At 41.1% G+C, this 24,303-nt stretch overlaps 1 protein-coding gene across 1 annotated transcript in view; it reads left to right on the top strand.

The window, feature by feature from the left end:
- Positions 1-612: 612 nt before the first annotated feature.
- Positions 613-24,303, top strand: part of LOC145397130 (glutamate receptor ionotropic, delta-1-like) — a 41,854-nt gene continuing 18,163 nt past the window's right edge. The window contains exons 1-3 of the mRNA XM_080270329.1: positions 613-707; positions 2,277-2,453; positions 14,233-14,411. Coding sequence (XP_080126455.1) covers positions 613-707; positions 2,277-2,453; positions 14,233-14,411 — 451 coding nt within the window. The remainder of the gene's footprint in view (positions 708-2,276; positions 2,454-14,232; positions 14,412-24,303) is intronic.

The raw sequence follows: 24,303 nt of genomic DNA, 5'->3' as shown, positions 1-24,303 counted from the left end.
GGAAGAGTAGTAAATATATGTAATGATTCGAGTACACTTCAGTCAGAAGTCTTACAACCATCAATTATTTTTTAGTGTTCTTTCTTAATGAGAGACCACAAAGCTCTGAGTGGTCTCTCACGGCCGAGTGAGAAGAGCTGTAACACAGGAGACCCGTCCTTCTTGACTGACCCTTGTTCTCATCCACTTGAACCTTGTGCCTCCGATGTGCCCAGCCTGAAAACTGGGACACGTGTATTTGTAAGCCTTTGATTGACAGGAGGTCAGACGTCAGGCGGTAATTAAAGAATGAGTTAATCGAAAAATAATTAACGAGAACAAATTTGAAGTTAATCTAGGGCAAAAGTTTCACAAAACTTTCTGAGTGATGATGGAATATTCGTGGTGATATGACCTTGGCAGATGAGTTCAACATAAATTGCCTCTTTGTTAACTGTTTGGACAAAGTGCTTAGGCTTTCTCTCACTTAAATTTGCAGTGTTAAAACGGCATAATAACCAGTAATCGACTATGAATATATGGAGGCTGCTTATAATGATACCTATGGTTGTGGTGAGGGCCTCGAGCGTGGATGTGGGTGTCGGTAAGGTGAGCGTGGAGCATGTCGGAAAGATGGTGGGTCAGGTGGTGGAGCAGCACCTCACTGGCTGTCACCTGGTCCTCCTGACAACTACACCACACTCTCCTCTGGTATCGGTCATTGTCAGGTAAGGATTTGATCCGTAAAGCACTACTAATATTCCCATAAGGTGTTACACTTTGAGTGATGAACCAAACTTAATTGTTTAGGGTGTTAGATCATACACATTATATGGCAGTGTGTTAAACATTGTTGTTGATATGATTCGTTATTGTAATAGAGACTCTGAGTTTATGAATGCAATCAGATATCAGACCTGCTCTTCATTCATTTACGATTTTCTCATCCACTGTGACAGCACTTTTATGACAGAAGGATATAAGTCATAGCGGGTGCCTGCGAATTGGGTGTGTGTGGAATCCAAGACCACACACAGTAGCTTTGCACGTCACTTTGCAGTCACTTTTCATGTTCTACATTCTGCAGCCAAAGGTTAGGATCCATGAATATTAAGAATGAAAATGTGAAAACTCAAGATATGGATGTCGAGAAAGCGAAAGGACTTAGCAAATGACTGAACTGGGTGGAGGAAATATGCACCTTTTTCTTTGTTTACCCTGAAAGTGGTCAGAACTCTATATCTCACAGTCATTATAAAATGCTGTTTTGTGAAGAGAGAAATTGATAACACAAGCTGTCTTTGGGCAAATGCGTGAGGGATCATCATTCCATATGGCACCAGCAGTCTGTTCTTGACTTAAATCTGAAAGACTGGAAAGTTGAGTTCCATGTAACTTCACTGCCTGCATAGAGTAATACATTCAGTGGCTATAAATGACAAGACTACGAGTATAAACATTTTTAATATAATGTGCACGAGTTCCATTCATCATTCTGCTTACTTGCTCTGTTCTTTATTTTTTAATCGCTTTCCACTGTAAATTGCTCTTATGGACTGGCTGCCACCAGCATTGTTTCCCAGTTCACAACCCTTCAACACACTGTTGCTTTTATCCATCAGTGATGTAGCAATATCTTCTGGAACATTGATGATATACAATTGAATATTCCATCACTGCTTTTAGTTCCTCTTATTCAGTGACACGTTTATATAATTTACATTACGTTTCTTCACACGAATTTCATCGCATTAAGACATCATTTTCGAAGTACAAATGTTAGATTATAGCCTTCATTTACCGTTTGACTATGTAGGTGCTCTGCTAAACTGAATTAAGCCTACTGCTAACAATAAAAGAATGCATTTACTGCGTCCTCACTCTGAACGGGCTAGGAATTCAACACGGTCACCTTTGATTCCCATTCATTCCTACTATCGTGGCATTCCTACTACTGTAATTCTCATATCCGGATGTAGGAAGAATAAAAAAGTGTCATCGCACCTAAGATGATAAAAGATAGAGCTATAACAAGGTGCAATTGAATAAAGGTGTTGTATCTGCATCATTGTACTTCTTTTTAATTCTGTTAAACGTCTCCTATTTAAATTCTGACTATTCATGGAGCCAGTTCTCGCTGGGATAGGAAGTATTGACAAATCAATTTGTATAGTTCACATACATATTTTCTTGTGTACCTTTAAAACTGTGTAACTGGTAATGAAATATATGGGAGAAGGTCATCTTCCCTGAAGAAAATTTGTACTGTTACCTCACTGATGAATTGTGTTCCTCAGGCATGTGGGCGTTGGTGTGGTGGTGATGGTGGCAGGGTCAATGGGGCAGCAGGGCTTCCCCCAGGGGCTGTGGGGGGACACCAAGACCATCTGCCGGGCACTCATCATACACCTCAACAACATCAACAACGACACCACCAACAACGACAACAACAGAGACACCAACACTATCTTTAGGTACTATCACTGCTGTATAATCATCATCATCATCATCATCATCATCATCATAATCGTAGTAGTAGTAGTAGTAGTAGTAGTAAGTGTCGAGTGCTGTAGCGAAGGTACAGTATTATGAAAGACAGTATAATAAAGTCATTAAGGAATATATCAGAACAGGGTGGCTTTAAGAGTGGTTAAGTATGTGTAAAATGAACATTTGCAGCGAGAAAGTTAGTGGAGAAACTTTGTGAGGGTTGCTGAGTATTTATAGTATGTATGGATCTTGAAAAAGCGTACGACAAGGCAAATAAATAGGGATTATGGGTTTTTTTCGTACGTATAGTGGAAATCAATGGTTTTCAACCTGGGGGATGTGCTCGCCTAGGAGGGCGTGAGCATTTTCTATGAGGGGCGTGAGGAATCGGAGAAAAAAAGTGACTTAAACAAGGGCGCGCGCTCGCGCGTGTGCATGCATATGTGTGTGTGTGTGTGTGTGTGTGTGTGTGTGTGTGTGTGTGTGTGTGTGTGTGTGTGTGTGTGTGTGTGTGTGTGTGTGTGTCACGATAAACTATTGATTAATATTCGGTGTTTACATTTTGTCTGTTTCAGACTTAAAAGCACATACTTCTTTGTACCTGAACAAGTTAGTTTCCTTCTTTCATGTCTCGTTTGGTCACCTACTTGCTTTCTCTCTCTCTCCTCTCTCTCTCTCTCTCTCTCTCTCTAATCTGGTCGTTTCGAGAGAAAATTAATGATACCAATGCATCTTGTATTGCAAAATAGATGAAATCCCAGTTAAAAAAACACGCGTCCCTCAACTTTCCCCCAATCCTTCGAAAAGGGTCTAGTGAATAGCAGAAGAGATAATGCAGACTATATTCAACTGGGTTAACCTCCACTTGAACCAGAGAACAAAATCTGGAGTAAGCCTTCAGAGGTGGATGATGCAGGAAGCAAATGAGGGGGGAGGGGGGAGGCGTGGATATGTTAACCAAGGGTAGAGGGTGGAGGAGAGCATGGCTATGTAATCCAAGCCTAAGTGAAACTATCTATCTATCTATAGCCCGACGCCCTAATCCCGCAAAGGGTGGCCGCAGACAAAACGCCTCTAAGTCACTCTGTCACCCACCATTTGACTACCCTCCCCCCAACTCACCCCCCCCTCCCTCATATACCTCTCAACTCCATCCCTCCACCTCATCCTTGGTCTACCTCTCCCTCTCCCTCCCTCCACCTCACCTACATACACCCTCTTAGTCAGTCTTTCATTCTCCATTCTCTCCACATGTCCAAACCACCTCAGTGTATTTCTCCTAATCTTCTCAACCACATCCACATCCACCCCACAGAGTTCCTTCACTTCTTCATTCGTCAACCTGTCCCTCCACGTCACTCCACATGCTCCTCTCAAGTAACTCATTTCCACTGCTCTCACTCTTGACTTGTTCCCCTCTTGCAAGGTCCATGCCTCGCTTCTATACGTCAGGGTAGGGATCACATTACTATCATGCAGTGACTTCTTAACTTCCATACTCACCTCCCTATTTTTTATCACTGCTTTCAGTGTACCAACGACCTTCCTTCCCTGCTGTACCCTTTCACGCACTTCATCCCCCAAAGTTCCATCCTTACTCATCACACTACCCAAGTACTTGAATGCACTCACATTCTCCATATCCTCACCATCCAGCCTCACTGCACACTCTGTGACTTCATTCCTCTCAAACACCATAACTTTACTTTTGTTTACATTAACTTTCAGATTCCTCCTCCTACACACTGTCCCAAATTCATTCACCAAACCTTGCAACTTCCATTCATCTTCACTCAACAGTACTGTATCATCAGCAAACAGCAACACCGGAAGCTTCCAAATCTCACCCTCATTCATTAGAGCCACCCCCACATCCACTGCCCTACCCTGCACCTCCTTTACAACCCCAGCCATGTATATATTAAACAGCCAGGGAGACATCACACAACCCTGTTTCAGTCCCACATTGAGATCAAAGAACTCACTCAGCTCACCATCCACTCGCACCGTAGCCCTAGCTCCCTCGTACATACTCTTCACAGCACTCAACAATTTCTCATCCACTCCATATATTCTTAATACCTTCCACATACCTTGCCTATCTATTCTGTCATAAGCTTTCTCCAAGTCCATGAAGGCAGCATACACTTTCCTTCTCTTCTCTAGATACTTCTCCACTAAACATCTTAGAACAAATATCTGATCTACACACCCTTTTCCCTTCCTAAATCCCCCTTGTTCTTCTCCAACTAGCTCCTCTGTCATATGCCTAACCCTATCAATGAGTATTCTACCATATATTTTACCAGTCACACTAAGTAGGCAAATACCCCTATGGTTACCACATACTTCTCTCTCTCCTTTTCCTTTGTATAAAGGAACAATTATACCTGATTTCCAGTCCTCTGGAACCCTTCCCTCTTCCCAAGCCAATCTACACAACTTCCATATCCACTCCACAACAATCTCACTCCCATACCTAAGCATTTCATCACACACTCCATCAATTCCTGGGGCCTTTCCCAATTTAACATTCTTCATTGCTTCCACTACTTCCGCCCTACTGATCTCTTCCTCCCTCCTCTCATCTCTTCTTCTCCCAGCCATTCCCCAACCACTTATACTCGCACTGCTCTCACTCTCCACATTCAACAAATCCTCAAAGTGCTCCTTCCATCTCCTCAGTTTCTCTCTCTTCTCCACCAACAATCTGTTATTCCTATCTTTCACTCCCCTACTATTTCCCCTTTCACACTGCCTTACTTTCTTTACCTCCTTCCAAAACAATTTCTTACTCTCCCTCCATTTCACACTCAGATTCCTCCCAAACTCCTCATCCACTTTCTTTTTACTCTCCTTCACCAGTCTCTTAACCTCCCTTCTCCTGCTCACATATACCTCTCTCTTCTCTCTCATCTTCTCCCCTACCTCTACTCGCTAACCATTCACTATATGCCTTCTTCTTTTGTTCCACAGCTCGTTTCACTTCATCATTCCACCATGCTGTCCCATGCTCACCCTTGCATCTCCTCCTCACTCCACAAACCACCTCACACGCTGCGCCTATCTCTTCCGTGAATATCTTACATACGTCTTCCACCCCTTCCATCTGCTCTAGCTCATATCTTCCCAGTCTTTCTTCCACTATGCTCTTATACTCTGTCATTTTCTCACTATCTTGCAATTTCTCCACTCTTCTCACAGGAGTTGCTTCCTCCTGTCTTCCCCTTCGTCTCCTCAACCACTTTCTTTGCAGCTTTACCTTGGCCATCACTAAGTGATGGTCCGAGACTCCAATCCCCCACCCTCTCCACACCCTTGCATCCAACACTTGTCTTCTCATTCGCTCATCCACACACACATAGTCTATCATTGCCTTTCATTCAACAAGTTCACCATCCATCCTCCTCATTACTCTCCATGTATACAGGTGGATCATCTTATGCCGAAAGTAGGTGTTGGCTATTGCCAACCCCTTACGCGACCAGAAAAAGGTTGAGAACTGCTGGTGCCGATGTTAAACTGCTGAGTGTAGTTATTTTTTTTTCCCAAGGTAGTAAAGCATGTGTAAGGGTAGGTGAGCACCAAAGAGAACGGTTCAAGATCAGTGTTGGTCGTGAGACAAGGTTGCATGTATGTCTTTATGGTTGTTCAGTATACTAATAATTAAATACATAGGTACATACATACATATACTGTACAGGGTGATTAAAAAAAGTTTTCATAAATCTGGGGATATATTCATCAGAAAAAAAAAAAAAAACTATCTTATTTTATGACGTTTCTTTTGAGTATTTCTAATTTCTGAGATATTATACGTTTAAAGTTATCGATAGATAAAAAAAAAATAAAAAAGTCTCGGGAGTGAAAATGAAAATCTCATAGCTAACCCCAGGCAGGAAGGTTAGGCCAACACGTGATAATGCGGTTAGAATAGTGTCGCTCTACGAATTCGAATTTTCGAATGTTAAGTGCATTATTATTATTATTATTATTATTATTATTATTTTATTATTATTTTTATTAATACTGACTTTGTAATAGTAGTAGTAGTAGTAGTAGTAGTAGTAAGAGGAGGAGCAGGAGGAGGAATTCAACATTTATTTATGTATTTATTTTTTTGCTTCCTGATGAATAATACAGTGCAGCTTAACGATTGTGCTTTGCTATCCAGTTTCTTTCATGTACTTCTCAGGAAGTGCAGCAAAGCCTTTCTTTTCACCTACCATGGCTGGTGGGCCACCTGTAGTTACTGCAACTAGTTTTGAGATATCTAAATTCATGTCTCTTAAACTGATTAACATGGCTTCGAGAATGTCTGCTCCAGTTGTAGTACTCTAGAGAGGTATTAGAGACGAATTCTTCCAAATTTTAAAAATCTGAGTTGATACTTCGAACAAATATTGCAAGTTGTGCAATGTCCTTTGCATCTGTACCTTCATTAAGCGCGACTAAAATATATTGGAATACATCACAGCAGTCACTTAGTGCTTGTTTTAAATCAGCAGACATTTCTTCAGTTCGTCGTATTACAGTTCTTGCAGACAGACTGATATTAGAATAGATTTTTTTTTTTTCTCCTGACAGACAGTGTCTACCACGACCATCAGACACTTCTTAACGAACTTCCTTTCAGTGAATGGTTTCATATTTTCAGCTGTTAGTGAACTTACTGCGTAACTGGCACATGTACTTATCTCTGATTCTGCAACTTGTTTGGTAAAATTTAGGGACTGTGCTTCCAAACTTGCTTTCGTATTAGCAGTTTTGCTCTTTTTTTATTTCTGTCTAATTAACTCACTGTGTTTTTTGTTTTTCGTCTGATAGTGGAGCTTCAGATTAAACCTCTTGTTGACAGCTACAGATTCATGACAAATCAAGCATACTGGTTTGTGACTGTGTTTGAGAAAGAAATACTTCGATGTCCAGTTTTCATGGAATACTCCACGTTCAGAATCCACCTTCCTACGTTTTGTTGCCATGTTGTGATTGAAAACGTAAAAAGCAGAAAATAGGCATATTGTCATAATACATTTCATAGAGTATAAAGGAAAACAACACAACATAGCAAGGAACAACACAGCAAGCAACACACATAGGAAAAACAACACATGAAACAAAACAGCATAGCAATAAGTGGTGCCAGGCACAACAAACCTCGCACAAAAGCAGCTATTCTATTTTCAACCTTTTTCTAGTTATAAGCCTTTGAAAATCTGTGCTCTTGCACTTGATCTTTCAAGGTCACTCAAGTTCAAAGGTCAAGATGCCAAATGAAAGCCCATATGAGACTTCCTATAGCTTGATAATAGCAAATATCTTCAACCAGTTTCGAGTTATAGCACCCTGAATATCTGTGACCTTGAATTTGACAGTTCAAGGTCACTTAAGGTCAAAGGTCATGGTACCAACTAATAACCCATATGCAACTTCCTGTGTCGATAAGAGTAAAGAACAATCTTCACCCAGTTTCAACATGTAGTCCCCTGAATAACAGTGACCTTGAGTTTGACCTCTCAAGGTCACTTAAAGTCAAACGTCATGGTAGCAATGAAAAGTCATTCTGGGACATCCTATGTTAGGATAATAGTAAATATCTATCTGCAACCAGTTTCAAGTTATAGCTCCCTGAATATTCGTGACTTTGAGTTTGACTTTTCAAGGTCACTCAAGGTCAAAGGTCTTGGTGCCAAATGAAAACCCATATGGGAGTTCCTCTATAATGATAATAGTAAAAATATCTATCTTCAACCGCATTCAAGTTATAGCCATCTGAAACATCGTAACCTTGATTTTGACCTTTCAGGGTCAATTAATTGCCTCCAAAATTTAATCACTTTTTTTTGGGACGAGTGCCCACATATCTTGAAAGTTTCATGTAATTTCATTCGGCCGTTTATCCGTAATGTTGCTAACAAACCGAGAAACAAAGAAACACAGAAACTTGACAAAAACAATACCTCGCCGGACTCCGTCTGGGCGAGGTAACAATAAGCTTCACCATATATATGGCGAAGCATAATAATAACGAATCGCCGAGAACTTGGGCCCTGAGTTGTCAAAGTAACGCATTGCTCGGTATGTATGTGTCAAGCCTTGCGCACGGACACGCCATACAACCTCCATGACCTTGCTGACCTAATCATTTCATCGTCCCTTCATGCTGTATCACTGTCAAAAGTCTGGTCGAAATACGTCAAGGAGTTCATGAGATATTGCGCCCAAACCCATAAGATCTTGAAGTTTGACCTCTTGGCCTTGCTGAACTACTGTAATCAGTTCATCACCCTTTCATAATGTATCACTGACAAAAACTTAGGTCGATATCCGTCTAGGGTAATCATGAGATATAGTCCCCACACCCATATGATCTTGACCATTGATCCCTTGAGCTTCCTGACCTAGTCAGTTCATTGCACCTTCGTACATTATCATTAGCAAAGGTTTGGTCGAAATCCGTCGAGGGTTTCACGAGGTCATTGCACCCACAAGATAAACCAGTTGATCCAATATGACCTTGACATTTAATCCCTTGACCTAGCTGACCTAATGATTTCATCATCTCATACTGCATCACTGAAATCTACCGTTGGGTTCAGGAGAAATCGTGTCCACAACAGTGTTACAGAAGCACGGACGCGCGCACGCACGAACGCTCGCACTGATGGACAAACGAATCACTTAATGCCTCCTCCACCATAGGTGGGCGGATGCACAAAAATATGGTTTTCGTTTCTCAAAAGCGCCAGTTCTTATCAGAGAATTTTCAGTTACTAAAAGGAAAGGAAACTTAGGTTTCTTCACATAATTATATTTAGTAAATTCAAGGCAGCGCTACGGGAAGTACGAACAAAACAACACCATACTTTGTTACTCAGTTATGTGTGTTTGTGAAAGTTTGACTCAGTCTTGTGACAAGTTTTGCTTTCAGTCACTTCAGAACAAATTTGTTCCTGCTTATTTTTACATCATCTCCCCCACCTTCCCTCAACAACAAAAAAAAAAAAAAAAAAAAAAAGATTTATACTCAGTTATTTTACAGGAAGGTCATATTGATTGAGTTATAAACACGGCTGATCATAGTCTTTAGTGAAAATTGTATTTCTCATCTTTGTTACCTGACAGGATGAGATTTAGATTCGTCAAATTTGTTTGGGTGAATTTGACGACAGAAAGAAATGCAGAAGACAGACACGCCATTTCATCCAGTACTGTACAGTATATGGAGCTCAGAAATGAGAACATTGGAACCATTCCTCCCACTGATATCAATATACGTCTCGTAGGAGTAATGGCCTTACACACGTCAAAATAATTTGACCTGAGTTTGCAATCATGGTGAAAGATCACATAATATTAGTATTTTAGAAAGCACCGTTTAGCTACTTGGTGGCCAAATTAATGAAGTATTCATAATAAGGACAATAGAAACACTAGCTCGCCGTAATGCTACTGAAAAGAATAATTTAAGGGATATCCTTATTACTTGTCTGAGATGGCAGGCTACTGAAATAGAAAACGTACGGTATTAACGGAATGAAAAAATTACTGATTAAAAAAAAGTATTGTGCTAAAACAAGGTGGTCCGATATATTGCCTTTCACGAGGGTCGAGGAAAAGGCTAATGATCTGTCCACTCTGATGTAAGTGAATAAGGAAAATTTAAGCAAGATATGCTTATATATATGTATATATATATATATATATATATATATATATATATATATATATATATATATATATATATATATATATATATATATATATATATATACACACACACGAAGTGCTACCCAAAAGTTCCAGTAATTTGAATATTGTAGGATAATAAGTTACCGTACGTCCTAGTATGCCCAGAGTCGGACACACACACACACAAAAAAGTTCTCATACAGTAGTCACCTTTGAATTGACGGTCTTGAGCACCTCTTGCGATTCTGTCTGGATTTCCACCATCTTGTCAAATCGACGCCCTTTCAGTCATAATTTCAGCTTGGGAAACAGGAAAAAGTCGTAGGGGACAAGGTCAGGTGAATAGGGTGGGTGGGGAATGACTACCGTGTTAGTGGAAGCCAGGAACTGCTGGACAACAGTTCATGTGTGGGAGCGGGCATTGTCTTGATGCAGGACCCAGTCCTTGTTCTTCCACTGTTCCTTTTTTTTTTTTTTTTTATGCGAGGAAGAAGGAACCAAAGGCCCCGAGCCAGCAAACAGTTCCCTCCAAGAGAAAAACAAAATACAATAGAGAGCCAAATTCAAGATCCGATCATTTTGAGATGCCTGGATACACTGCGTTTGAAAGACTGGAGATCATAGGCAGCAGGAAATGCAGACAGAGGGAGACAGTTCCAGAGCTGACCTGTTGCATAAATGAAAGACTGGGAGTAACGGTTAACTCTTGCATTAGAGAGTTGGACAGAAAAGGGATGAGAGTTTGCTGCCAGACGGGTGCTACGCGCCCGTCGTAGAGGTGGAGGAATGGAAGCAGACAGTTCAGAGGAGCAGTGACCATTAAAGTAGCGATAGAAAAGAGATAAAGATGCAACAGTGCGGCGAAGAGACAGAGGTTGAATGGACTCAGTAAGAGGAGGGGAGTTAATGAGACGAAAAGCCTTTGACTCCACCCTATTGAGAAGAGCTGTATGTGGGGAGCCTCTCCACACATGAGAGTTGTACTCCACACAGGGGCAGATAAAACCCCTGTATAGAGTCAACAATTGTGCAGGGGTAAAGAAAGAGCAGAGTCGGCTTAGCACACCCAATCTCTTGGAAGCAGATTTTACAAGAGATGTAATATGATCTTTCCAAGATAAGTCCCGAGTAAATGAAACCCCAAGCATGTTCAAGGAAGATGCAGGATTAAGCTGAATGTTATTAAACATTAGTGGGTATACCTGTGGAAGATTTTGTCAGGTTGATAGGTGTAAGAACTGAGTCTTAGATGCATTAAAAACAACCATATTATTTTTACCCCAGTCAGAGATACGAGCCAAGTCAGACATTAGGTGTGCCATAGCCTCATCCCTTGTTTGTTGAAGTAACTGTTGAGATGGGCGTTGCGGGAACCGAATGGAAAGGTGAAGGGTGGAGTCATCAGCGTATGAGTGGATAGGGTTATATGTACAGCTTAGAAGATCAATGATGAATAAAAGGAAGAGAGTTGGTGATAGGACAGAGCCTTGAGGAACACCACTGTTGATGGATCTAGGAGAAGAACGATGGCCGTCTACAACAGCGGCTATAGAACGATAGAAAGGAAGCTAGTGATGAAGGCACAGATAGAAGGATAGAAACCGTAGGAGGGCAGTTTGGAAATTAAAGATTTATGCCAGACTCGATCGAAAGCCTTTGAGATGTCAAGTGCAATGGCAAAGCTTTCGCCAAAGTCCCGAAAGGAGAATGACCAGGAGTCTGAAAGGTAGGTGAGAAGATCGCCAGTGGAGCGTCCCTGACGGAACCCGTACTGGACGTTTGTAGCGAACGTTGTCCCTCAGACACTGCAAAACTTCACAGTAAAACTTTCCGCTGACAGATTGACTGGGTGGGACGATTTCCTTGTGAAAAATCCCTTGGATATCGAAGAAAACGATCAACATCAACTTCACATTGCTGCGCCGTTGGTCCGCCATTGCAAAACTGCCAAACCGCCTACACACCACCTTACAATAGTAAGCTTCAGGGTTGGATAAAATTCTGACTTATTAGAGGTCAATTACAAATACTTGTGACATTATGATGCAAAAATACAAATACAAATACTTTTATTCCTTAATTCAAAAATACAAATATAAATACAAATATTTCTGAAATTAATATGTAAAATTACAAATACAAATACATTTTTTTCCAGGTTCAAAAATGCAAACCTAACACCTGCATATCAGAATTACAATGTATCATCATTAATGGCCGGAAGATTTCTGGACCCAACTTGCTAAACACTCCCTCAGAAGGTGCCGACGTTGCACAGCAGCCTAGAATGCTCTTGGCAAAGTGCCTCAGAATTTTGAAGCTTTGTATACAAATACAAATACCGAATACCTTTTTTTCTGGGTGCCAAAATACAATTACAAATACAAATACATTGAAAACGTATTTAAATACAATTCAAATACAAATACAATTGTATTTGATCCACCCCTGGTAAGCGTAGCTCAACAACACGTCCGCTGACAGACACGGTCGGGGCCATACTGATCCACAAGGGGTGCTGCTGACTCCTCCTAGTGGCAAAAGGCAAAACTGCAAATGGTTGGCTCCCTCTGTTCAAATAATTGGAACTTTTGGGTAGCACCTCATGTTTTTTGTTTTTTTACGCGAGGAAGAAGGACCCAAATGATAAGCCCGCAAAACAGTTCCTTCCCCAAAAAAAAAAAAAATTACAAGAGTGAGCCAAATTTAAGATCTGTTCATTTCGAGATGCCTGGACACACTGCGTTTGAAAGACTGGAGATCATAGATAGTAGGAAATACAGACAGAGGAAGACAGTTCCAGAGTTGACCCGTTGCATTAGAGTTGTACAGAAAAGGGATGAGAGTGTTCCTAGACAGGTGCTCCGCACTTGTTGTAGAGGTGGAGGGATGGAAGCAGACAGTTCAGAGGACCAGTGACCATTGAAGTAGCAATAGAAAAGAGATAAAGATGCAACAGTGCGGTGAAGAGACAGAGGTTGAAGGGAGCCAAAAAGAGAAGGAGATTTGATGAGATGAAAAGGCTTTGACTCCAGTGGACAATTGAGAAGAGCTGTATGTGGGGAGCCTCCCCACACATGAGAGCTGTACTCTAAACAGGGGCGAATGACACCCGTGTATGAAGTCAACAGCTGTGCAGGGGTAAAGAAGTCATGGAGTCGGTTTAACACACCTAATCTCTTGGAAGCAGATTTTACAAGAGATGCAATATGATCTTTCCAAGATAAGTCCCGGGTGAATGATACCCCAAGGATGTTCATGGATGACCCAGGATTGGGCTGGAAATTATTAAATATTAGTGGGTACTCCTGTGGAAGATTTTGACGGGTTGATAGGTGTAAAAACTGAGTCTTTGATGCATTAAAAAACAACAAGATTATTTTTACCCCAGTCAGAGACACGAGCCAAGTTAGACATTAGGTGTGCCATAGCCTCATCCCTTGTTTGTTGAAGTAACTGCTGAGATGGACGTTGCGGAAACAAATGGAGTGATGAAGGGTGGAATCATCAGCATACGAGTGGATAGGGTTAGATGTACAGCTTAGATCATTAATGAATAAATGAAAGACAGTTTGTGATAAACGAAAGAGAGTTGGTATTATAGCAATACATGGTCTTTTCGCATACGTTAGCAATCTCTAAAGATTAACAATGCACGATTTCACGTATTTGTATGATTTGACCTATGACACCTCTCCCCAAGAAATGCTACAAAAGGTCTAAATAAAATAAAATAAAAAGTCTCTATTTGCCCAAGAAACAAGTACACTAAGTCACAAGTGAACCTGAGAAGAAATTATTTATAAATGACACCATATAGCACAATGGTTTGGATGAAAAAATATGAACAAATACAGGATGATCTCCACAACATGGTAGAATGTACTGGAGACATTAAAAAAAATAACTCAGCCTCTATCAAATGCACCATTCACTGATGTGTGTGTGTGTGTGTGTGTGTGTGTGTGTGTGTGTGAGAGAGAGAGAGAGAGAGAGAGAGAGAGAGAGAGAGAGAGAGAGAGGTTTGATTAACACACACAGTAGCTTTACTAATATGAATCCTTATCTCAGTGCGCTTGAGGAGGCTGGATTACGAAAGCTGCCCGAGACGCGAGTGTTGGTGGTTGGTGGGATATCTGAAGCAAAACAATTCCTCCTTCACCACACATTCCGCAACACCCTGCACGCACTCTACCTCGCCATCCCTCCTCCTGTATCTCATATGCTGCAGCCAGGAATTCAGCAATATGGTAACGTTAATAGTAAGGAACTGACTAAAACACTTGGACTTACGTAATCCCTGAGTCTGTTAGATGTAGGTCAATGGTTTATTAATCCCATCAATCCCATGACGTATTTTGCCATATTGTCCTTGCTGCTCACAGATGATTTTATTATGCCTCTGCCCCCCTATGGTAGATGAGGCATTAAAGAATTGGGCTGTCCGTCCGCGTGTGCGTGAGTGGGTGCGATACCATTATTATTATCATTGTTCTTATATTAAATACCGGTACACAGGGAAGTTTTCTAATTTTTCTCACTATTATTCTTTTTCTTGGGAAGATCTAAATCGCTGCCATTCGCATATCATTTGAGCCCACAGCCTTTATTCTTTGTCATATTATAGTACTGGTTGGCCACTTTACCTGATCAAAATTTTCCTGATCCGACTACCGGAACCCGGATGGGATCCGGAAAAATGTGACTCTGAGAACTCAAGAACCACTTAAGTTAGAGGGCTGATTTTTTTTTTTCCATTTACCTAGGACATGGCCTGAATGCAGTGCTTAATTTAATCTAGACTGAATCATTAGTCTATGAGGTAATGATGTATAGACAACCATGCATTTTGCTTTGTTGTTGCAGTATTATTGCGTTACCAAGGCTGACTAATACTTACCTGACCTACCATGAGACTTACAAATGGCACAGGGTTGAATACAATAGGAAATGGAAAGTTATCAAAATTGTTCTTTGGTCTGATTATAGTTTTCTAATCTAATATACTATAGCAGTAGCCGCGCGTGTGTGTGTGTGTGTGTGTGTGTGTGTTTTGGGCAGCCGAAACTACACATTCAAATCGCACCAAAATTGGCACAAAAATCGCAAAAAAATCGCTGATGTGAAAAAAACCTTGTCTCATCACGATTGAAAAACTTATATTTAATGAGCGATCACACTAACCACAAAACGCTGCTCCCGAAGCCCGGCATAGGATCTCTGTACAATTTTTTGCCTAGAGGTAGAATTAAAATAAACTGGGTTCCATTCCCGAAGCTGCAAATAACACGATCAATTGATTAGCTGCAAAAAATCCAAGTGACGACGTTACACTAGAACAACACATAAACGCGAGAGCCCTCTGCAGGAGCAAGTCCGAGGGGCCGGAAGGGCCCACGATCACTTGTTATTATTATTATTTTCTTTCAGTTAATTATTATTTTTTCTATTTTTTATTACTATTATTATTATCATCATTAATATCTTTTCTGTCACTGTAACCAGGTATTTGAATTCTCTCACCAATTCCAGTCTTTCTTCTTTCACTGTAACATCACGCTGGGGGTCATTTTCTCTCTCGATTACCATCATTTACTCTTGTCTACATTCACTCTCAGGGAACAACGCTCATAAACATCATAAACTCTCCACTAGTCTACCAGGCTCCTGTCCAGAAATTGCAAGTAGCACTGCATCATCAGCATACAACAGATTTGAGATATTCCATCCATCTCCAATTAGTACCAACGTCATCCCTCTCTCCACTACTCTTGTTTTTACTTCTTTCATCACCCCATCCATCCATATATATATATATATATATATATATATATATATATATATATATATATATATATATATATATCTTGCCAAAAATCTTTTCTAACAACTTTACCTCATCATCCTTCCCTCCTCTTTTCTACTCTGATGGTTCTGTAGCTATTTCTTTTACTGATAAAGCAGATCTCTTCGCAGAGACTTTCTCCTCCAATTCTACCTTACACGATTCTGGTGCTGTTCCTCCATCACTTCCCCCCTCTGACTTCCTCATGGCTGACATTAAAATTTCTTCAGTTGAAGTATTTTCTGCCATCACTGGCCTCAGTACTAACAAGGCATATGGGCCTGATGGGGTCCCTCCTGTTGTTCTCAAGAACTGTGCTTCTGTGCTTACACCCTGCCTAGGCAAACTCTTTCGTCTTTGTCTGTCAACTTGTTCCTTTCCTTCTTGCTGGAAGTTTGCTCTCATTCAGCCAGTCCCAAAGAAGGGTGACCACTCCCAACCCTCGAACTATCGTCCAATTGCTTTAACGTCCTGTATTTCAAAAGTTTTCGAGTCAATTCTTAATAGAAAAATTTTAAGGCATCTTTCCTATCACAACCTTCTTTCCGATCGTCAGTATGGGTTCCGTCAATGACGCTCCACTGGCGATCTTCTCACCTACCTTTCAGACTCCTGGTCATCCTCCTTTCGGGACTTTGGCGAAAGCTTTGCCATTGCACTTGACATCTCAAAGGCTTTCGATCGAGTCTGGCATAAATCTTTAATTTCCAAACTGCCCTCCTACGGTTTCTATCCTTCTATCTGTGCCTTCATCGCTAGCTTCCTTTCTGGTTGTTCTATAGCCGCTGTTGTAGACGGCCATCGTTCTTCTCCTAGATCTATCAACAGTGGTGTTCCTCAGGGCTCTCTCCTATCACCAACTCTCTTCCTTTTATTCATCAATGATCTTCTAAGCTGTACATCTAACCCTATCCACTCATACGCTGATGACTCCACCCTTCACCTTTCCATTCGGTTCCCGCAACGCCCATCTCAACAGTTACTTCAACAAACAAGGGATGAGGCTATGGCACACCTAATGTCTGACTTGGCTCGTATCTCTGACTGGGGTAAAAATAATATGGTTGTCTTTAATGCATCTAAGACTCAGTTCTTACACCTATCAACCCGACAAAATCTTCCACAGGTATACCCACTAATGTTTAATAATATTCAGCTTAATCCTGCATCATCCTTGAACATGCTTGGGGTTTCATATACTCGGGACTTATCTTGGAAAGATCATATTACATCTCTTGTAAAATCTGCTTCCAAGAGATTGGGTGTGCTAAGCCGACTCCGCTCTTTCTTTACCCCTGCGCAATTGTTGACTCTATCCAGGGGTTTTATCCGCCCCTGTGTGGAGTATAACTCTCATGTGTGGGGAGGCTCCCCACATACAGCTCTTCTCAATAGGGTGGAGTCAAAGGCTTTTCGTCTCATTAACTCTCCTCCTCTTACTGACTCCCTTCAACCTCTGTCTCTTCGCCGCACTGTTGCATCTTTATCTCTTTTCTATCGCTACTTTAATGGTCACTGCTCCTCTGAACTGTCTGCTTGCATTCCTCCACCTCTACGACGGGCGCGTAGCACCCGTCTGGCAGCAAACTCTCATCCTTTTTCTGTCCAACTCTCTAATGCAAGAATTAACCATTACTCCCAGTCTTTCATTTATGCAACAGGTCAGCTCTGGAACTGTCTCCCTCTGTCTGTATTTCCTGCTGCCTATGATCTCCAGTCTTTCAAACGCAGTGTGTCCAGGCATCTCAAAATGATCGGATCTTGAATTTGGCTCTATATTGTATTTTGTTTTTCTCTTGGAGGGAACTGTTACTGCAGGCTCATGGCCTTTGGTTCCTTCTTCCTCGCATAAATAAATATATATATATATATATATATATATATATATATATATATATATATATATATATATATATATATATATATATATATCTATCTATCTATCTATTGCCAGACGCCTCAATCCCGTTTGGGGTGGCCACAAACAAATCGCCTCCAAGTCGCCCTGTCCCCCGCCATTTCACTGCCCCGCTCCCAACTCACACCCCCTCTCTCATATACCTCTCCACCCCATCCCTCCATCTCATCCTCGGCCTCCCCCTCCCTCTTCCCCCCTCCACCTCGCTCACATACACTCTCTTCGTCAGTCTTTCACCCTCCATCCTCTCTACATGGCCAAACCACCTCAGTGTGTTCCTCATAACGCTTCCTATCACATCCACATCCACACCACAACGCTCCTTTATATCCTCATTCGTCAGCCTGTCTCTCCACGTGACTCCACAGGCTCCTCTTAAATAACTCATTTCCACTGCTCTCACTCTTGACTTGTGTCCTTCCAACAATGTCCAAGCTTCACTTCCGTACGTTAGAGTTGGTATCACAATACTGTCATGTAGTAACTTTTTCACTTCCATGCTCACTTCCCTGTTTCTTATCACTGCTTTCAAGGAACCAGCAACCTTTCTTCCCTGCTGTACCCTTTCAAGCACTTCACCCTCCAAACCTCCATCCTTACTCATCACACTACCCAAATACTTAAACGTACTCACATTTTCCAATTCCTCACCATCTAACCTCGTTGTACATTCACTAACTTCACCTCTCTCAAAGACCATCACTTTACTCTTCCCTACATTCACCTTTAGGTTCCGTTTCTTACATACTCTCTTAAACTCATCCACCAAGCCTTGCAGCTCCCCTTCGTCTTCACTCAACAACACAGTATCATCTGCAAATATATATATATATATATATATATATATATATATATATATATATATATATATATATATATATATATATATATATATATATATATATATATATTGAACAACCATGGGGACATCACACATCATTGTCGCATGCCCCATCGTGAACCATTCACATAGATGCTCAATTATCTTTACACACGCCTCACTGCCATGATAAAAACTCTTGACGGCACCTAGCAGCTTACCATCTACACCGTACATGCGCAAAACCTTCCACAATCCTTCTCTGTCTACCTTGTCGTATGCTTTTTACAGATCCATAAATACCATAAACACCTTGCAACTCTTCTCACAAGCCTTCTTCACTATCTGTCTTATTACAAATATCTGATCCACACATCCTCTGTCACTCCTAAAGCCACCCTGTTAATCACTAACTAGGACTTCTGATATCTCTCTTACCATCTCTATAACAATTCTTCCATATACCATCCCTACAACACGAAATAAACTTATGCCATTATATTCTTTCACTCCGCTTAACTTTTTTTTTCTTTGTACAGGGGTACAATCACAGCCTTTTTTCCACTCTGCTGGCACAGTTTCACTCATTCATGCCTTGTTAGGTATCTCCAACCAGCTCTTCATTCCGCTCTTTCGACTGCATTTAATCATCTTTCCGTACACCTCATCAACCCCAGCTGCTTTCCCATTTTTCAGACGCTTCACGGCGTTCTTCACCTGTACGCATGTCACATTTCCTGGCAATACATTCCATCTCTGCACACCCCCAAAACTAGTGATATCTACTGAACCCATCAACTGATTTCTACCAAACTTTTGTCGGTGATACAGTTTGAAGGGCGATGAACTGATTAGGTCAGGAAGGTAATGGTTGTTGAATGGCGAATTCGTGCACAAAGTTTGGTGGAGGCATACTTAGCAGCTTGGGGCCCGAGTTCTCAGCGTTTCATTAAAGATAAGACATGCTTCTAATAGTGAGGGGATTAATGAAAGCTATAACAAAACCCGCCAGTTCGAAATTCCTCCTAGGTTCAAGAAAATCTCCTGCAAACAGCAGCAGCAGGAAGAGATACACATCATTGGACTGAAGTGGTTACGGATATAACTTATAAGTTATGTGGAAAAGAGTAAGAGCCAAAAAGGATCTACCAATGTATCTATAGCCAGACGCCATAATGGGGGTGACCGTTTGTCTTTGAGCTAGTTGTTTTGCGGGGAGTTGTGCTAGTCCTCCACCTACCCACTTGTTGACACGTAAGGAACATGTGTAGGTTGGTTATATGGTTACCATCCAGCGTTGTAAGTGGTGTCTTGACTTACAGGAAACCATTAGTCATTTCTTTCAGTGTCAAGCCACCTGAAAAGGAAAGACTAATAAGAAGTAACAGGAAAGATGGGGGAAATAGAAAAAAAAGAGGGCAAACACAGAAAAAGAATGATAAAGGTGAAGGAAGAAGTTGGCAGCACTCCGTCAAGTGAGTGGGTGATGGTCATCATCACCTGCCACTAGAAGGTGCTGATTCCGGAAATCGGGAGACTGAAGACCGTGTGTAGGGTGTGGAGAGAGGACAGGATAACGTCTATTGTAAATCATGAAAAATGTAAGTAAGGAAGTTTGTGGACACTAGAGTTAAAGAGGGTATCGTTAGATGGTATGTTCCACTTGAAAGACTGAATGGAATAATGATGAACGTGTACATGAGAACCGTAACTCTGATAATGGGAAGGAGGAGCGGTACGCCAAGAAGATGGATAGATTATGTAAAACAGTGTGTGCGAGAAAGATATGGAGGATAATGACGGCAGGAATCTGACAGGGGACTGGACTGCTAGAAGAATTTTGTATGCTAGTGTTTGACTCTGGTTTGTCACTAATGTTTTCCAATGGTGACAGGATTGTCGTGGTGGAATTGCCTGTAACTGACTGGTAATGTGAAGCACTTAAATAAGGATCGTTATCCCCATGAGATGGAATCAGGATTCTAAGGATATGAATGGTGTCAGTGTGGCGTATGTAATTTGACAGGCTGTTTTGTTCTTTCCCTATCATTTTCTTTGTACTTTCTGGGCCCTACCTCACCCAATCGTTAGGTGTGAAATGCAGGGATGATGATGATGATGATGATGACGATGATGATGATGATACAAGGTCACAACCTCAATTGGGAAGGGTGACGAACCTTAATTTCAACATGAACTGAAAGTTCTGATAAGAATATCGTCAATGACCATTTAAATTCATACTGTAAATGACAAAACCCAATAGGTATGTCTGATGAAGGACTGACAGTCAGTGGATGACTGGTTAAAAATTAAGCTTTTCCTGTAAATGACTGGACATGAGAAGCGGGGAATCCTGCTTTAATATGATGGATTTGTATCTGTGATGACTCGTGAGTTGAATAGGTGGCTGAACATGAAGATGGTCAAGGGGTTTCTAATGTTGAAGGGAGCGTTGCTCATGACTGTGAGTAATTACGACAATGGTAATGTATGTTAGTGCCCCTGGCGATTGTAAGTTCTGTGCTCTGCTTGCAGGTGAAAGATGCCCAGTTCTTCATGTTGTGTGGTTTAGTGTCCCGTTATAGGTTCGATTTTTCATGTGATGTGTTCTCTTCATAGCATTGTTTCATAATGTCAGCAAGTCCTACGTCCCATTCATCCATACAGAACCGAAACAGGAGATTGTATTCTGGATATGCGATGAGGAGGTGAGTATGTACAGAGTCGAAAGTCGTGCCGTGGAAATCGGAGAAAACATCTGCTGAAAGACTAAAGTTTTGGTGTGCTTTGCTTTGTGTCATATGGACGGTTGGTAGCACTGACATGAGTTGCCATTTGCTTCAGGTGACGAGCCTGTGAATGCGAGGCTATAATCTTGGTAACTCAACGAAACCTATCTATATATTATGTCATTCTGGCCGCTATTTCTGTGTAATATATGTAAAGCGTTTCTCATTTTTTCCTCTTTTTTATTGCCACTGCAGTAGCTTTGCAATTCATTTAGCCAAATAATTATTGTCCGGGAAGTCAGTTCTCCATCTTTATTTACTTTTAAATTAGCTAAATGGGTTGATAATTACGAGCTGGGATTGTCATTATTTTGCAGTGTTGTAAAAGAAAATTGACTATTTTACATATGAGGACAAAGTTACTGTACTGTGATATATATATATATATATATATATATATATATATATATATATATCTATATATATATATATATATATATATATATATATATATATTAGAGAGAGAGAGACAGAGAGACAGAGAGAGAGAGAGAGAGGCGAACTGAATCCCACTGACGAATTCGAACACATAAACCAGACGACGGAAGTCTCTGCACACCTGTTAGTGTGCTTCATTCTGAGTGCAGTGTCTTACCCCATAAGGACTGCTTGCAGATGCTGCTCAATCGCAGTGACTATTTCCTGGTCCTGTAGTCGTGTGGTAACACGGGAGATGATCTGAACGATGACCCTAATTCGGCTAAACCAACTTATTACGGTTCTGCCCAGACCAAATGTTTTAGCTGTCTGTTTAGGATTCACTTTCCGTAAATAGAGATCATGCCACCTCTCATCTCCCGAACAGTTGGATGCTTGATGCATGACTTCTCCATACCAATGTATAGTAGGTCTGTTTGACGTCTTGTAAGGTGTAAGATGAAATGTCCAGACTATCATCGCCTGACCATTCACATTTCGTCCCTTATTCGAAGTTCGGACTCGTAATTCTCGCGAGTCAGTGTTAAGGCTTCGAGAATTTTCTGGGTTCATTTGTACCATCATCCCATCAGCGGCAGATATGAATCTTGAGGAAGTCAGGCTAGCCAACCATGATTATGTAACTGTAATAGAGCTGTCATTATGTTTCAAGTACTACATTTAATCTTCTGACAAAACCAGGGCACGACTTTTGTCTTTGATTGTACCACTAGCTTTAATGTGGTGAACGTACCCTGATGTATGATGCTGTGGCTTTCAGTGAAACATGATATAATCTCAGTTACTTGGTGGAGTGGTGTGGCAATGGTAGCAAAATCAGACACAAAATGCCTGTTGTAATGGTGTACAATATAAGAAAACGCAACATTGTGTGGTTATTCCTGACGAGCAATGTCTTGAATGAACTTTTACTTTGAGTGTGACCGGTCTGGATGCGTTGACGGATATGTTTTCCGTTAGGTATAGTAGGATGGAACGAGGCAGGGTATACTTGGGTGCTTTTAGTCTGAATTCTGCCTTTCAAATTCATTACAGCACGTTATCTAATGAAAACTCCTGAGAGGTGCCACCACAATAGTGTACAGTATACCATTCAAGTGTTTCAGTCGCTTCAGTGTTCTGCTCTGGGATACAGCACTTACTTGGCGTCAAAAGCTACTGGGCCGTTGCTGAGGTTGAAGAGGAAAACCTTGACTTGATATACTCTTCTCTTGTTTGTGGCAAAAACAGTTTTTTCCTTTCCTTTTTCACGTGTTGGTCTTTAAATATCAAGGTTATACGCCAAGAGGAAATACAGTATATATCTATAAACAGACCATCTATATCCTCTATAGAGTTTATATTCTGCATATATTACATGGTGCACATATTTGTTAACTATCAGGGCAGCATTAATTCTCTGTCGCCACCACTGCAGTGGGCCGGGGTGTGTTAATCCGAAGGAAACAATATCATATGTGGTGCTCTCACACCTTTTAGACCCGCAGCTGCCAGTAGGCTACAAGGCCTCGCTCCTAGAGAAGTTTAACCAATCTGATGGAATATTGCACTCCATAGATTGTGCACCCTTCACAGTGTAATGGTTGAGGTAGTAGTAATCACCATAAAATCTTCAGTGTACTATTTTTTTTCTGGTTAATTATTTTTGGTAACGACCACAGATGTAACGACAATTTTCTTATCTAATGCTTGATACATCCAGACAGGTTCAGTCTATGCTCACAGTGTTTAGAAACATACTGGTGGGAAGGCTGTCGTATGCGTATGTAGACAGTGAATATGATACCTATGAAAGTATATACATCTTGTTACTGGAGAGTCTGGGCACTTAGGTAGGATGCAAGTTGTCAAAGACTCATGAAAGGACAGGTATTCTTGGTACTTTGAGAAAGGGGAATTATGAATGATGGAAAGAAGGTAGGAAGAGAAACATCCGAGTATGAGATCCTCCGGCAAAATGAGTAGTTTGGAGGTGATATCTGTCCTTAGCAACAAAAGATTTGGTCCATAGTTGATGGCTGCAGTGAGGAATGCTCAGCATGTTAGTGACTGTTAAACGTTTGTGTATGGCAGCAGTGACAACTTCTATGATTGCCTGATGCTTTGGAAACAGGTAGTCTGGCGATGGGTGGCCATTGTTTGAACTGTGTCTTGACCAAAATTTAGTTTTTTGACTGACTGGATTTCCTATAAACAGGTGAACAGAAGCCGCCTATACGTAGCTTGGAGGAGATGTGCAAGTCCTGAAGTTTACAAATGGTATTTGTGATGCATATTTTCCTAATAAGACAGTGTGAACTGGGAGCAAGGCAGTGAAGTGGCATTGGAC

The sequence above is a fragment of the Coenobita brevimanus genome, chromosome 40 (genome assembly GCF_032717465.1).
Source record: "Coenobita brevimanus isolate Jiangsu-jjx chromosome 40, ASM3271746v2, whole genome shotgun sequence".
Taxonomy (NCBI): Eukaryota; Metazoa; Arthropoda; class Malacostraca; order Decapoda; family Coenobitidae; genus Coenobita; species Coenobita brevimanus.
This window is presented reverse-complemented; position numbering and strand designations above follow the sequence as displayed.